General features: G+C 40.9%; 2 protein-coding genes across 3 annotated transcripts; both read left to right on the plus strand.

Moving 5' to 3' along the window:
• Positions 1 to 313: 313 nt before the first annotated feature.
• On the plus strand, positions 314 to 2,504 carry gpa33b (glycoprotein A33 (transmembrane), paralog b). Its single transcript, XM_033987034.2, has 7 exons — positions 314 to 453; positions 606 to 763; positions 853 to 1,069; positions 1,144 to 1,308; positions 1,375 to 1,491; positions 1,600 to 1,723; positions 1,819 to 2,504. Exons 1-7 carry the CDS (start codon positions 405 to 407, stop codon positions 2,441 to 2,443), a joined length of 1,455 nt encoding a protein of 484 aa, XP_033842925.1. The 5' UTR covers positions 314 to 404; the 3' UTR covers positions 2,444 to 2,504.
• Positions 2,505 to 2,938: 434 nt separating this feature from the next.
• Positions 2,939 to 14,537, plus strand: ildr2 (immunoglobulin-like domain containing receptor 2). Of its 2 annotated transcripts, XM_033987465.2 has the most exons (9): positions 2,939 to 3,059; positions 5,778 to 6,107; positions 6,628 to 6,747; positions 9,603 to 9,659; positions 11,867 to 12,013; positions 12,319 to 12,492; positions 12,912 to 13,113; positions 13,192 to 13,846; positions 14,204 to 14,537. In XM_033987465.2, the coding sequence occupies exons 1-9, from the start codon at positions 3,020 to 3,022 to the stop codon at positions 14,237 to 14,239; spliced, it is 1,761 nt and encodes a 586-aa protein (XP_033843356.1). In that variant the 5' UTR covers positions 2,939 to 3,019; the 3' UTR covers positions 14,240 to 14,537. The 2 variants fall into 2 exon arrangements, with proteins under 2 accessions (XP_033843356.1, XP_055086405.1); XM_055230430.1 differs by lacking the exon at positions 9,603 to 9,659.
• Positions 14,538 to 14,918: the final 381 nt, after the last annotated feature.

Genomic DNA, 14,918 nt, shown 5'->3' on the forward strand with positions numbered 1-14,918 from the left:
TAGACAACTGCAATTTACAGAAGCTTGGAAGGCCAATACTGCTCTCTGCAGGTCATTGTCTGCACAACATCAAATTCGAGAAATGGGTTTAATCGAAGCCTAATGATAAAACCAAATTATGTCTTACTACCTTTTAGTTATAATTAGACTAAACATTAAATTGTATTCTTATTTATTTATTTATTTTTTATTTTTTTATTGATTATCATGATGGAGATTTGAAAGAACAATCATTGGTCTAATAGTAACATGTGACCGGTAACTATTGACTTTTATTACCTGGCCACCTCACCCCTTTCCTTATCAGTGAGTTCACTGTGAAGGTTAGAAGCCGCTTCTGTTTTAGGTGTTTCAATATCTTTCAAAACTCTATTTAACTTTTTTTTCCTTTTTTTTTTTTAAACATGACTTTTGAGATTCTTGGATATGTGAAGCTGTTCTTGTTCCTGTCAGGTAAGCTCACACTTCTAGACTGCTTCTTTTCTATGAGGACTGCCACACCTTAAAGTGTAACATGGTGGTGTTAATCATTAAACAAGTACTCTCCAAGAAAAATCTTGAAGGACAGATTTTGCCTCTTGAATTAATGTATTTTCTTATTACAGCATGTTTCCAGTGCAGTTGTATACAAGTTTCTATTCCAGAGCCACAGTATGAAGTTGCAAAAGGAAGCGATATAACTTTGCCCTGTTCCTTTTCTCCGGCCAGACCAGATTATGAACTGTTCATTCTGAAATGGGAAGTAGTTCAAGATAACAAAGGGGTAAGAGAGAAAACCTAAAATTGTTCATAACTGAATGAAGCGTTGACAAATTAATGATAACAATTATTTTTCAATTTTATCTCCCGTAGACTATCGTGGCAACTTTTTATTCTAATTTAAATCGAGTCGACATATCACCTGATTATGAGGGCAGGGCATCTCTGGATATTGATTCTTCTAAATTAACGAGTGCGCTGCACTTAACGAAGGTGACAATGGGGGACAATGGAAACTTCCAGTGCTCTGTCCTGATTCCTGGAGATGACGAGGGAACATCAGCTGCCACAACTTTTGTTTTGGTCCTAGGTACATTTGGTCTTCACCATCACACTTTTTCCCTTTAAAATGTCTTTCAAATTCAACATAATTTTTGTTTCCAGTTCCCCCCTCATCACCAGTCTGCAGAATTCAGGGAAAAGCTGAATATTGGCAAAATATTACCCTGACCTGTGTGTCTGAGGAGGGATCTCCTGTGCCACAGTATAAGTGGAAGACCTACAGTGTTGAAAACATCCCAAGAGCATTTCCACCAAAGACCACTGAAAGTAAGAGCCTGATCTATTTGCATGTTCATGGACCTGGTAAATGCAGTGTGTTTTGTTGTGTTGCAGAGGATGGTGCGTTATCACTCCGCAACATTTCTAGAGAAATGTCTGGTTTCTATGTTTGCACATCAGCCAATCGCATTGGTTCCGTTAGCTGTAACCTCACTTTAGCTGTGATGCCTGGTAAGTTATATATTAATGTGGCTGTTTACTTTGATACAATTAAGAATCACTTAATTAGAATGTGTTGCTAAGTAAGAATTGGAACCATTATTTATTTGTTTTTCATAGGGGGATCAATGAGTGGTGCTACTGTAGGTATAATTGGTGGTGTTGTTGGAGCTGTTTTGCTCCTTGCAATAGTTATCTTCTGTTGCTACAGACAAAAGAAGAAGAAGGCCAAGTACACAGAAGCGTATGTAGTACATGTCCAGTATTTAACAACTGTATTTTTGTCAGTGGATACTATTTATAGCTACATTTATCTTTTTTATATTTTTTTTGCGGCAGGGCTCCTGGAGAAATTGAGTTTCATGACAGGGATGACATAGAGGGATCAGATGGATACCAAGAAAACAAGATTCCAAAGAATCATGACATAGACATTACTGAACAAACCCAACACAGTGAAAAGACTGGACTCGAGAAGTTAAATGTAGACATGGAAAGTACGGCTGGCAGTCACAGAAGTCATAGCAACCAGGATCGCCTTGATAACAATCGTGATCACTACCGTGATGATCATCGTGGCAGTCGAGATCGCCTTGACGATCATCGTGGCAGTCGAGATCGCCTTGACGACTATCGTGGCAGTCGAGATCGCCTTGACGACTATCGTGGCAGTCGAGATCGCCTTGACGATCATCGTGGCAGTCGAGATCGCCTTGACGATCATCGTGGCAGTCGAGATCGTCTTGACGACTATCGTGGCAGTCGAGATCGTCTTGACGACTATCGTGGCAGTCGAGATCGCCTTGACGATCATCGTGGTAGTCGAGATCGCCTTGACGACTACCGTGGCAATAGAGAGCACCATGATGACTATCGAAGCAGTCGAGATCGCCTTGATGAGGGTAGTCATCTTTATGGCAGCCGTGACCATCTTGACTACTCAGAAAGACGCCGGTATGAATAGTTGTGTTACTGAACAGCTTACAGAGTCACAGTATTTGAAAATGCAATGAATATTTGGCAAAGCCGTCCAATTTTATCTCATAATTTGATTACTATTATGTGATACTTTATATGTGTACTCTTTTATTTTGTACCTGTTCTTTTTATGCGGACAATAAAGACATTTTTACAGATAATTCAATTGTCTCCTTTGTGATACTTCACTCATTGCATTGGCCTCACGTGAATATATGTTCTGGTAATTACATTTCCACAAGTGCCCGTTTTTTATGTTGACAATATGAAATGAGTTTATCATTTTACAAAATAAAAATTTTCCTTGACGTTTCCTCCGCTGGGAGCACATGGCTGGGACAGTGAGGTGGAGTGGCCCATGCCTCTGTCATGTGCTCAGTGCTGCCGCTGTGTGGTGTCCCGGGTCAGTGCAGGTCCATGCTGTTGCTGTGTTGTTCTCCGGCCTCACCTCACAGTGGTACAGTCCCGTTACTCTCAGGCTTCAGTCCTGTTCGCAGCGCAGCCTGGAAGCGACAACGAGATGATCGTCCACCGGATAAAGTGCAACTTACACTGAAAGAGAATGAACATTTTCCAGCTGACTGTTTTATTGGGAGTATCAGGTGAGTTTTATTTTACAGTTTTGTAACAGTTTTTTTTGTCGAAACATGGATCGACTTAATCCCCGCAGGTTCCATCGAAGTCGGCCGTCGGTCTATATGTTTGTTAATGACTAAATAAAATATCTTTTGTACTCTTTTATCCTATATTATTGGTAACTTTAACTTAAATAGGCATACTTTACTCATGATATAGCTTAGTTATTAAAGCTTTTTATTAAAGTTTGAGAAAACAGTCTATTATGAGACTTTTGGTTAACAGAGGAGCGTCATTTTGAAGGCTGCTCTTATCTTCTTTTTGGTTGAGTCAATGTGAAGGAATGCATGACAAAGTAAAGGCAGGAAAATGAAGAGGAAAACTCTGCTTGTTTCAGGAAATATGCTGCGTCCAGGAGCTGACCTGAATATATTTGAGTGTTGGCTGCTTTAGCACAGTGTGTGGTTAGATAAGGCGTTGGATGTGGAACCAACCTGCTCATTACTCTACTGTGATGTGGGGATAATGGCCACTGTGGCACTTGTTGTCGGTGCATACAGTGCTCTCATCATCATTAAACAAACCAAGTAACGGTCTGAAATCTCTGTCTGGTAATTGGTCTATTTACACCCAGCTGGACTAATACTAAAGTTCCCATTGGCCAAGAGTTGTGACCCCCCTTACTCCCTCCATCCTCATTCCTCAAGTGGGACAGAGGGAGGAGGCTCTCAGCACAGCCTAAACAATGGACCAGCCCCCAAAAAATGCAACCCAGCGAAGGTCAGAGTGGGAGGAATGTAGGAGTTTGGGTGTCTCATTTTTATTGGTTAGGAAATTCTACACTTTAATGAAACAGGACATATTTATCTAACACCCAAGCATGCACATAGATGAAGGAAATGCTGTTCTTGGGAGACTGGAGCTTTTATTTAGACTTCCTGACCAAGGGGGAATGCTTGTTCCTGCCCCACCTAGATTGGGTAAACTATCAGTACATCATCAGAAAGCACCCACTGTAGCCGCTACTCTGCAGAATTCCATCTTTCTATATGATAACCCCCTTCCTTTGCACAATCTTTCAGCATCCCCCCCAAGATACAGAACATGGACAGGAATTTGACCTTTCTGACCCAGTAGAGAGCCAAAGAGGAGCCCCCTAGCTCACCTAAATCTCCTCCTGTTTTAATAATCAGCCAGCTTACATCCGTAGAAGTTACTGTTTTATCTGTGTCACAACTGATGGCAATTCCCTTAATTACACAAAGGGAAATTAACAGATTATAGCAACTGATTAAAACGAGCAGCCATAGCCACTATCCCTACTGAGCTCTGCACATGAGTCAGACAAACCAACAAAATTTGTCATAACAGTAGGAAGGAACCAGGATCTGTGTCTCATCCTGTAAACAACATCAGGTGGAATATGGTCCCTTAAGAAACGAAAGGATATTACAGTACGCTATCGTTTTCTGTACTAGTGAGTCAGAATTTAAACATATTGAAGTGGATCTACAGCTGCAACTAATAATGATTTTAGTAGCCAACTAGTCAAACTATTATTTCTGTTGGACCTTTGTGATATTTTTATTGGATTTAAATGATTTAATTTTAAATTGTGCTAAGTGAAGGGTTGTTGAATAGAGATTAAAGGTCCTATATGACACAGCTTTAAGCCATATCTGACTGTTGTTACCTCCCCAAAATATTCCTGGAGTTGTGTTTTGTTTCATTCACACTTGTCTGAGTAACACTTAATTATTAGTTTCTCTACATATCTAAAGCTCAAAATGCTCTGTTTCGCCTTATGATGTCATTAAGTGGTAGTTTTTAAGTTCATGGCTATTTTTTACCTTTTGTGCAATATTTTGCAATTCCATGGCTGAAATTATCCAAATGATTCTAGTGAAGGTGTATGGAGTTTAAAAACAGGGAAAGGGAAGGGAGCACTTCCTGTATTACCACATGACATTATAAGGTGTCATGTGGTAACACAAGAATACATTATAAGGTTTTCTGTTTGAGAGAAGAACTCAGTCTAAATATGCAGGGTTTGTGTGTTAAATGTATGTGAATGAAACAAAACACAACTCCAAGTATGTTTGTGATGAGGAAACAAAGTTATAAGATAGATCAGAAAATAATGTAATATGGGCCCATCATTTAACAATAGCACTACCTTTGTGATAAAGTCAATTTTTCTAGTAAAAGGTATGTATTATAGTGTGTTTATACTTCAGATATTATTAAAATTAGTCAACAATTGATTCAGTAGTCAATTCCTTAAAATTTTTTCCCCGCAATCAATCAACCAATCTGAAGTCTTTTCCAAATCTCCGCTACTACTTGTCAAACTACAGTCTTATAAGGAAAATGATAATCGTTTCTTGGTTAACAGTAGTTGTGAAACACGTTATAAGAGCAATTAACGTACCAGCCCTTCATTATAATTCAAGTGTTCAATTCAAGTTCTGTGTTGAAATCACTGCAGATTGTCTTTTGCTACAAGAGGGTTTGGTTTTATCTTCATGATCCCTAGAACAATAGGTTGGATCTGCTTAATTACGTTGCCTCATATTTCTCAAGAAATAATTTGATTTGGCATCAGTTTATCTCTAAGTGACTCATTTTCTATAATATTATGATGAGCATTTCTTTTTATTTATTATGGTATGTACAATATATGTCGAGTGACCTTTTGAAAAGAATTATTTGTAGAAACCCTTTCCCTGTGCTTGTATTGCCAGCCTGCAGGTGTGATGGCGTCCACGTCTCTATGCAGGAGAAGCGACAGTACGCCATGCTCTTCCAGGCTGTGGTCCTCCCCTGTCAGTACCAGACATCCTCCAGGCAGACACCCGTGGTGCAGTGGTGGTACAAGTCCTTCTGCCGCGACCGCACTCAGGACTCCTTCTCTCTGCCCGAGACGCTGGGGAAGACCACCTCTGACCTAGGGACCAAGGCCCACCTGGAGTGCTCGGACAGCAGCCGCACCAGCCGCATAGTGGCCTCTGCACAAGGCGCCTCCATGACACTCGCAGAGCACTACAAAGGAAGGGACATCTCCATAATTAACAGTAAGGCAGGATTTTGGTTTGAATGAGTGATAAATTTAGCTGCAGATGACCTTTGGCCCCATAGATCTGTCCCTCTGTGCTGGCTGTGCTTTGTTTCCTGTCCTCCCTTTTTGTCTTTGTTTTACACACAGTCACAAAAGCCTCTGCCTCCTTCAACAGGGCCTTATCTCGGGAAAACACCTGCCCTATATAACCAACTTATCCCACAAATACATGTGTTACATACTGAGTTGGTAGTACAATACTTTCTGTTATAGTGATTTGTACAGTTTCTAATCTCCAATTGAAGGAGACCAAAAGAAACATGCTTACATTGGAAGCAACAAGTGCTTTTAGTCCATTGTATGTAAGAAGTTGTGATTATCTTATTGAATATTTGAATTAAATGATTATGTCTTATTCAGTGTGTTTATGTTGCACTTTTTCACCGAAGCAAGTTCCTAGTTTGTTAACTGTGTTCACAGACTATGGCAATAAAAGTCTTCTGATTCTGAAAAAGTCTTCTGATGTCTTCTTACAGAGGCAGACCTGCGCATTGGGGAGTTGCAGTGGGGAGACAGTGGAGTATATTTCTGTAAAGTAATCATCGCTGATGATGTGGAAGGGAAAAACGAGGCCCAAATGGAGCTACTTGTGCTGGGTACGTTTGTAAATGTGTATGGTTTATGTGCATTATGGTACTGGTACTTTAATGGGAGACCTTTAGGGGTGTACAGTGGTAACCGTGGCACCTGCCTTGTCCTGTTTGCCTCTTTACATGCTCTTAACTTGAGCCATGACTATTGTTTGGTCAGCTCTACACTTCAAGAGGGCAGACGCTGACTCATTTGAACTGTATTAGAGTATGGCTTATAGTATGACTCTTTTGGCTGCTAATTACATGGCAGCCTAAGTATTGTGTAAAGTTACTAAACCCACTGTCCTACTTTTAATTGTTTCCTGTTGGGGCTGTATTTATGGTGCACTCACATTTGGAGCCCCTTGTTGTCACGTGGCGCATAAGCCAAACTTTAAGCCGTTGCCATAGTACCACATTGACTTGTTTGAAAGACTTGTTCAGAAAAAGAAAAAAAATTAGGAAGAACCACGCTGAACTTTGACCTCCGAGATTAGCTTTAGTAGTGTTCTTCATTGAACTGACTTATTACAGTTTCCCCCTGCTGGCAGCTATCCTCAACAGTGCATTAATCTGATTATGAATGGCTCGCTGGAGAGAAGAGGAAGAGGGGGTTACACGCTTCAAAGTGTAAAAAAAAAAAAACGCCTGTTACTATTAAATAAGCCTGGTACTATATTAAAGATTACAAACATAACTGTCCCAAATTACATTAAAAAAAGCTGAAACCTGTTAGCGACACCTCTACTTGCTTAATTTTCTTTCATTTGCTTTCCAAACTTTTTTTGAGTTTTGCTTTCTGTGATAATACGTTTCCTGCTTACTTTTGTGCTCCCTCTCGTTCTCATAGCCTCTCTGTTTTACACTGCATACTTGTGTGGTTCTCTCCGGTTACTTACTGTTACTAAGCCTATGGCATGTGCTGTAGAGGTGCCAGGTCCAAAAAATATTACTTTTTATCAGAGGCCTAGGCAGTGAACATTTACTGAGCCATCACTTTTTGTAATCCACTCTGCAAACGTTGGCAATGTTCTCTAGGCTTTCACCCCTATAGTTAGAGGCATCAGGGAGTGGTTATTACAATAATCATAGTCTTAGTCTTAGTAAGAAAATATGTCCCAAAGTCAGCCTGGTTTCTCTTCAATGAACACATTTCACTTGTTCTATTGAGTATACATTTTATGAGATAAACGGACAAATTTCATTCAGTTAGTTCTGTATAAGAGAGCCATTGTTTTATGACTTCTATGGCATAATAGATGAGGCCTTTTTGTTGCCAACCGTCCCAGATCAGTTGTCCTAGTTTCTGAAGTTCCCTCTTTGTTTTCACATGCATGCCCCTTCATGCACATTTTGTTTTGTGTGCTTTGCTATGTACCTAACTGTATGGAGTTTTGCGTAGGAGTAAAAACATACACCATAGGTCAAATCCTTCAGCTAAGGTAGTGCTGACCAAGCCTAGCAACAAGATCATGGAGATGGGCCCCCGAGCACTGGAGGAAATGACCAAACAGCACTGAAGGATGGGTCAAATGCAGAGGACAAATTTCCCTACAGGGACAGTAAAGTGTACCTTAGCATTTTCTGGTCTATGTTATAATGTTGTTTCCTCATCAAAAATATACCTGGAGTTATGTTTTATTTCATTCAGACATTTAACTCACAATCCCTGCATATTTGGGCTTATTCTCTCAAACAAAAAACACTGTTCCACCTTGTGATGTCATACACCTTCACTAGAGACATTTGGATAATTTCAATCCTGGAATTACTAGTCTCTAGTGAAGAAAAGGTAGCTGTTAACTTTAAAACTGTTGCTTCACGACATCACAAGGTGGAATAAAGCATTTTGAGCTTTGGAGATGTAGACAGACTAATAATAAAATGTTGTAACGGCTAGTGCGGGTGCGGACCAAGGAGTGCAGACTCAGGGCAAGTTGACAGTGTTTATTTACAATTTGTGCAAAAGACAGTTTAGATCATTTATCATACACGGGACGTTGGTAGCGAGAGGCAGACCAGACGGGCGTAGGGCAGGGCAGGAGCAGGAAAACCAGGGCCGGAGCGGGAACAGAGACTGCAAGGATCGACGAGACCAGGGACAGGACCAGGGCAGACTGAGCAGGGGTAATCCAGAGAGCGGGAGCCAGAGCAGGAGACGGGAAGCAAGCCGGAGGCCAAGACAGGGCAGGAGGCAAAGCAGAGGGTCGACTGTACTGGAGCTGGGGCGCAGAGGCAGAAGCGGGAATGAGCAAGAGCAGGAATCTGGAAAGTGGCAAAAACTCCGATGAGCAAACAGGCGGACAGGTAACAAAATACAAAAACTAGGCTGGAGCATTCACATTGACACGCGGACGGTCTGGCCCCGAGTGTCTTCTGCCGAGCCCTCAAATACTCGGCAGCAGGTGCAGGTATTTGCGCTGATGTGCTCCAGGTGCGTGCAGGAGGAGTCAGGAACTCTGCCCAGCTCCGGGCAGACAGGTAAGGGAGGGGGAGAGAGCACAGGAGGACAGGAATTGCAGGCATCATGACATAAAAGGTTACTCCAACATATGTGAATGAAACAAAACACAACTCTAGGTATGTTTTTGATGAGGTAACAACATTCTAACATGGCTAAAAGCTCAAAAAAGTCTATTTTTCATAATATAGGACCTTTAAAATAAAATATAATATCAACCACTGATATGATTAGTGTCACATACCTGCTTTTGATATCATAAGTAGGTGATAGTTAAACCATTATTACAGCGCTTACTATTTTGCTTTCAACACATAACTCACCTAATTGCATGAACTCTAACCTCTCAAATAGCTTTTTTGTTTCCTACTTCCTCTGCCCACCTTCACCTGTGCTCTCTCTCTCTCTCTCTCTCCAGGCAGGACAGGTGAGCAGAACGATCTCCTACCTGACTTTGATCTGGAGATTATGCCAGGTACGCCACCTCACCTGCACTGTTGTCTTGCATTTGCTTTATTAATCTTGCTAATATATTAAAGAAAATGACCAAATAGTACTAACACAAACGGGCTCTGATTGAGTTATCAAACAAATAATAAATACATTACATACCAAAGTAGAGATTGATATGTTTTTTTTATTTATTTTTTTTTATGGCTAATGCCTGTCTTTTTTTAATCGCGTGCAGTTGATGGTAATAAACTCTGCCAATATTTTGAGGCAGATATAGAGCAGATTTTGATCATTACCTCAAATGATATGATATATAATAACTATAAACTCAGGTGTGTTACTACAGGGCACTGCTCTACAAAGAAAAGTGTAATAATAATTAGGGATGGCCGATATTGTGATAAAAATCTAATCTTGTTCTCATTCCTGTGAAATAGTCATATTGTGATTCAGTGCTTCTCTGTTTAATTCTGCTCAAATACAAAAGACTCAAAAGACTCAACTCAAAAGAACTTTGAGGGGCTAAGTCTTTGCTGCTGCTGCCCTTGCCCTCTCGAACTCACTCCCACAATCCATCAGGAACTCTGATTCATCTGACTTCAAATCACTATTAAAGACTCACTTGTTCAATCTGGCATTCCCCCTTCTTCTGTTTTCTTATTTTTTATAAGTGTCTTTGAGTGTCCAAAAAAGTAAGTCCAATATTATTATTGTTATTATGATTGTTATTGGTATTGTTATTATTATTCGGTCTTAAAGGCAATGTTAAGATACATGAATCATGATAATGATTTCGATGATGACTCATTGAAATTTTGATCTGGCTCCAAGAAAATTTTGATATAAGTTTTTTTGCATATCATGCACCCTTCATAATGACATAGAAAACATTTCATAAAGGGATGATATTTCTTTTTACACTTTCAGCCGTACCTCATTGCAAACCTATAACAGAGCAGTAGGCAAGGCAAGGCAAGTTTATTTGTATAGCACAATTCGTACACAAGGTAATTCAAAGTGCTTTACAGAATAAGAAAGATATTAAAATCACACAAATCAAACATAAATAATCACAAATAATCATCATAAAATCAACATTAAAAGAGAAGAGTGCAGAATAAAAACCTGTCAGTCATATGCACAGCTAAACAGAACTGTTTTGAGTCTGGATTTAAACATTGTCAAAGTAGAGGCCTGTCTCACATCTTCAGGAAGACTGTTCCAAGTTTTAGCTGCATAAAATTTAAATGCTGATTCCCCATGTTTAGTCCTGACTCTGGGCACCAGCAGGAGGCCGATCCCTGAAGTCCTCAAATTGCGAGATGGTTCATATGGCACTAACATGTCGGAGATATACTTTGGACTTAGGCCATGGAGAGACTTATACACAAGCAGAGCTGCTTTAAAGTCTATTCTTTGAGCTACAGGAAGCCAGTGCAGAGACCTGAGCACAGGACTTATGTGCTCATACTTCCTGGTTCTAGTCAGGACCCGAGCAGCAGCGTTCTGGATGTACTGCAGCTGTGTTAAGGCTCGTTTGGAGAGGCCAGTGAGCAGGCCGTTACAGTAGTCTAACCTACTGGAGACAAATGCATGGATAAGTCTCTCTAAGTCTGGCTTTGACAGTATACCTTTGATTTTTGCAATGTTTTTAAGGTGGTAAAAAGCTGCAGATGTTATTGATTTGATGTGGCTGTTAAAGTTCAAGTCTGAGTCCATTATTACCCCTAGATTTCTAGCCTGATTTGAAGGTTTTAGAGAGAGAGACTGGAGGTGACTGCTGACACTTTCTCTATGTTTCTGTGGGCCAAAGATGATAACTTCAGTCTTGTCTGAGTTTAGCTGGAGAAAGTTGTTTTGCATCCACACACTGATCTGTTGGATGCAGTGGCAGAGTGAATCCACTGGTCCATATTCACCTGCTGCTAGTAAGTAGTAGTCACATTTAGTGCAGTGCCATCTTATGGGCCTAAGTTAATGCTGCACTCAAGTATTCTAAAAAGCACCATGTATCTCCTTTAGTCAGGTTTTTGGCTCAAACTAAATGTCAGCCTCTGCTGGAACTTTAAGGCCGAAATGCCAAAACATTTCAGTCCGTGGAAATTTTATAGTTTTACAGTGGATGTTGTTGGTATTTTTCCTAAATGTAAAGATTAACATTCAAAGCTCTAGAAAGGCGGTGTCACCCTCACAGTTACAGTTTGAACATTTTTGGTTTTTGTCTTGCAGAATGGGCATTTGTGGGCTCTGTGGTCCTGGGAAGTGTCTTGTTCTTGTTGCTCTTGGGGATCTGCTGGTGCCAGTGCTGCCCTCACTCCTGCTGCTGCTACCTGAGCTGCTGCTGCTGCCCCGACACATGCTGTTGTCCACGTCACTGTGAGTACTTAAAGACTTCTAACTACACATGCTTGTAACTTCAATCTATCAAGCATTATTTAGAGAGCCCTTTACAACAGTGCTTTCCAGTGCAATCAAAACCACATAAAACCATAAAACCATAGCCCAATAAATTCAACAGTGCAAACAACAAACTGTACAAAATCAAGTGCATCACTGAATGTTAAAAGCCAGTCTGAATAATTTTCATTTTGTGTTTAGATAAATTGTAATATAATTTGCAATCTTCAAATGTGTATTTTCTTCTATTTTCTTAATATTTAGTGATGTATTTTTTTTTTTAGTATATGAAGCTGGAAAGATGGCAAAGTCTGCAAAGTCTGCTCAAATACCTGTGTATCCCTATTACGTCCCTGGAGTTCCTTCTGTGACCCCGTCCGTGGTGCCACTTGCCCCATCTTCTCACCTGGAGCCCAAAGTGGTTTCTCTTCCTTCAGTGGAGAATAATTTGGCTGGAGGTTGGTGTAAAGACTTGTCTTTGAGACTTCCATCTAACTTCCATCTAACTTTCATGTACTCATCCGTTTTCATCTCTAACTTTATCAGCCATTGTCTGTCTTGTCATTCATGTTGTTTGTCCATGCTTGGTTATGTGCTTGTGTGTATTTGTTTGGCCACATCCACAGTGCGAAGTGGTTACCGACTGAAAGCCACTCCTCACCAGGACTCAATGAAAGTCTTGTACTACATAGAAAAGGATTTGGCTGAGTTTCCCTCTGACAGGATGGCTACACTGCAACGTAAGCCAGTAGAGTAGGTGGCTTCATGTCATTTGTGTCTGTGCCCCTGTTTTGTGCTTGTTTTATGTGTCCTTTTCATAACTGTTCATAAGTATTGCTAGAACGTGCTAACTATGTGATACTTCTGTTTTTATCAGCCAGAAGCCTCTCTGAGCTGAGCTCTCTTCATGAAGGTGGAAACCATGACTTCAGAAATACTTACCAGAAGGTCCAGATGAAGGCGCTCCCTCCCATCGCAGACCTGGATGACCAGTCGGTGTCCAGAATGGCTCCAGCTGCGCAGAGTTACAGGCACAAGTGGGACAAAGCCAGCCGCTCAGATGATGAACTAGATAAGAGGTATGTTTTACACACACCATAATCTGAGCCTTCTTCTGTTATTACTCAGAGCTCCAACTGTATTTGTTATTACTGTAGGTGGAATCCTCGCTCTGAGCACATGGAGAGAAAAACTTTAGGCAGAAGGGGGCGCACGGGCTCCCTGGATGAGTTGGAAGAGTTTGCTCACTCGTATAGTACCCGCTGTCATCGAGATCGAACTTACGAGCGTGACTATAGCCCACCTCGACGTACCTACAGAGACGAAGAGGAGGACTGGAGACGGCACAGCCCCCCGCCTGTACCACGGAAACGTTCAGACACATGGGACAGTGATCGTCCAAGTCGCCCATATCAAAACAGAGGCTATGATGATACCTACCTCACCAGCGTGCTGGAGAGCAAGGCGAGGGGTCGAGGAGGGGAAAGAGGAGCAGCGAGGGCGGAGGACGACAGTGACACTCCCTCCAAAGGCAGCTCGAGAGGGAAAGGTAGTGACAGCTACTACAGTAGGTCTCCAAGCAACCGTCCAGAGGAGGACGACCCTTTACCTCCGTACTCAGAATGGGAGGCGGAGCGTTACCGCAGGACTGGTCCCACCACAGACCGCTATCGGACTATACAGCCTCCAGGGACAGAGAGCTATAGAACCTCTGAGACATCCTCAAGGCCTTTCAGTTACACCCGGCCACCTCCTGCGATGTCCCATACGCTACAGGGCAGCCGGGAGGACAGGGACAGAAACCGAAACCTGGTGAGTTACCTATAGCAAGAACATGCTTAAACATCAAAACTACTTGGACACAAGCCTTTTATCTTAAGCCAAATGCAATATCTTATTTAATATACGTCTAATGTTAAAGAGGCAATGAGGCGTTAGTTTTGCTTAGTCTTCACAAAGTCAAATGTTTGTGAGAAATTTATACACGAGTAGAGCATATGCACTGTCAATAGCCTTAACAATGAGTTTATTATGTGCCTGTACAAAACTGTAAATTGAAACTCAAAAAAATTGCACTTGATTCACATGATTTTTCTGTAGTTTAGTGCCACTCACCTGCAGATGAAAAATGCACATGACTCTAATGTGGTGTCACTGTGTCCTTAACAGAGCGCTGCACTCAGCAGGGACTCTCTCTTAGTGTGACCAGCCTCCGCCTCCAGACAGCACCGCAGTCCATCCACTTAAACCGTCCTGTTACTGCTCTACCAATGAGCCACTTGAATTGACTGAAAACATTTAGCATAAAAACACTTACACTGGACAAACCTTGAGTTGCATGTGCTTTGTGTATCATATTTGTGGTGAGGTGGTTCTGAAGGCCACTACTGTTTGAGTGCCAATTCCAACAAAGCCTTTTTTATTGTCTTTGTACTTTTTTGGAGTATCTCAGGATTTACACATATAATTTTTTATGTTGGTAAAAAATAAAAAAAGTATTTTCATTATCTGTTGTTTATATTTGCACTCTTTTTTTTAAATAAAGAACCACTGTTAAAGGTTGAATGTAGTTGTTTTTATTATTGTTTTAAATTACAAATCTCTATATATCAGTTTAATCATATTGTTATCCTGTATAAACATCTCACTTGTGTGTACATTGGTTTAATCTGTTTTGTAATTATATTAACATACAAAATAAATAAACATTATGAATTTACTCTGTGAACCCTGCACTCTATCAGCACAAAGTCACTATTTGCACAGGGAGAGTGTAGATATGGCTTTGTATTATTCAGTTCTAATCTGCAGGAATGACAGACGTGGTGATTGTGAAGAGCTCTTAAAGTTTTTAGAAAACCCTTTCAGTTCAGCTCTTGTTTCG

Source organism: Periophthalmus magnuspinnatus, chromosome 21 (assembly GCF_009829125.3).
Source record: "Periophthalmus magnuspinnatus isolate fPerMag1 chromosome 21, fPerMag1.2.pri, whole genome shotgun sequence".
Lineage (NCBI taxonomy): Eukaryota > Metazoa > Chordata > Actinopteri > Gobiiformes > Gobiidae > Periophthalmus > Periophthalmus magnuspinnatus.

Bases quoted from the DNA above. Each gene is read 5' to 3' on its own strand.
- ildr2 (XM_033987465.2), top strand. From the start codon at position 3,020: ATGAACATTTTCCAGCTGACTGTTTTATTGGGAGTATCAG. The intron at 6,108-6,627 runs GTAAGGCAGGAT...GTCTTCTTACAG, and splicing joins GGACATCTCCATAATTAACA to AGGCAGACCTGCGCATTGGG. The intron at 6,748-9,602 runs GTACGTTTGTAA...CTCTCTCTCCAG, and splicing joins AATGGAGCTACTTGTGCTGG to GCAGGACAGGTGAGCAGAAC.
- gpa33b (XM_033987034.2), top strand. From the start codon at position 405: ATGACTTTTGAGATTCTTGGATATGTGAAGCTGTTCTTGTTCCTGTCA. The intron at 454-605 runs GTAAGCTCACAC...TTCTTATTACAG, and splicing joins GCTGTTCTTGTTCCTGTCAG to CATGTTTCCAGTGCAGTTGT. The intron at 764-852 runs GTAAGAGAGAAA...TATCTCCCGTAG, and splicing joins TAGTTCAAGATAACAAAGGG to ACTATCGTGGCAACTTTTTA.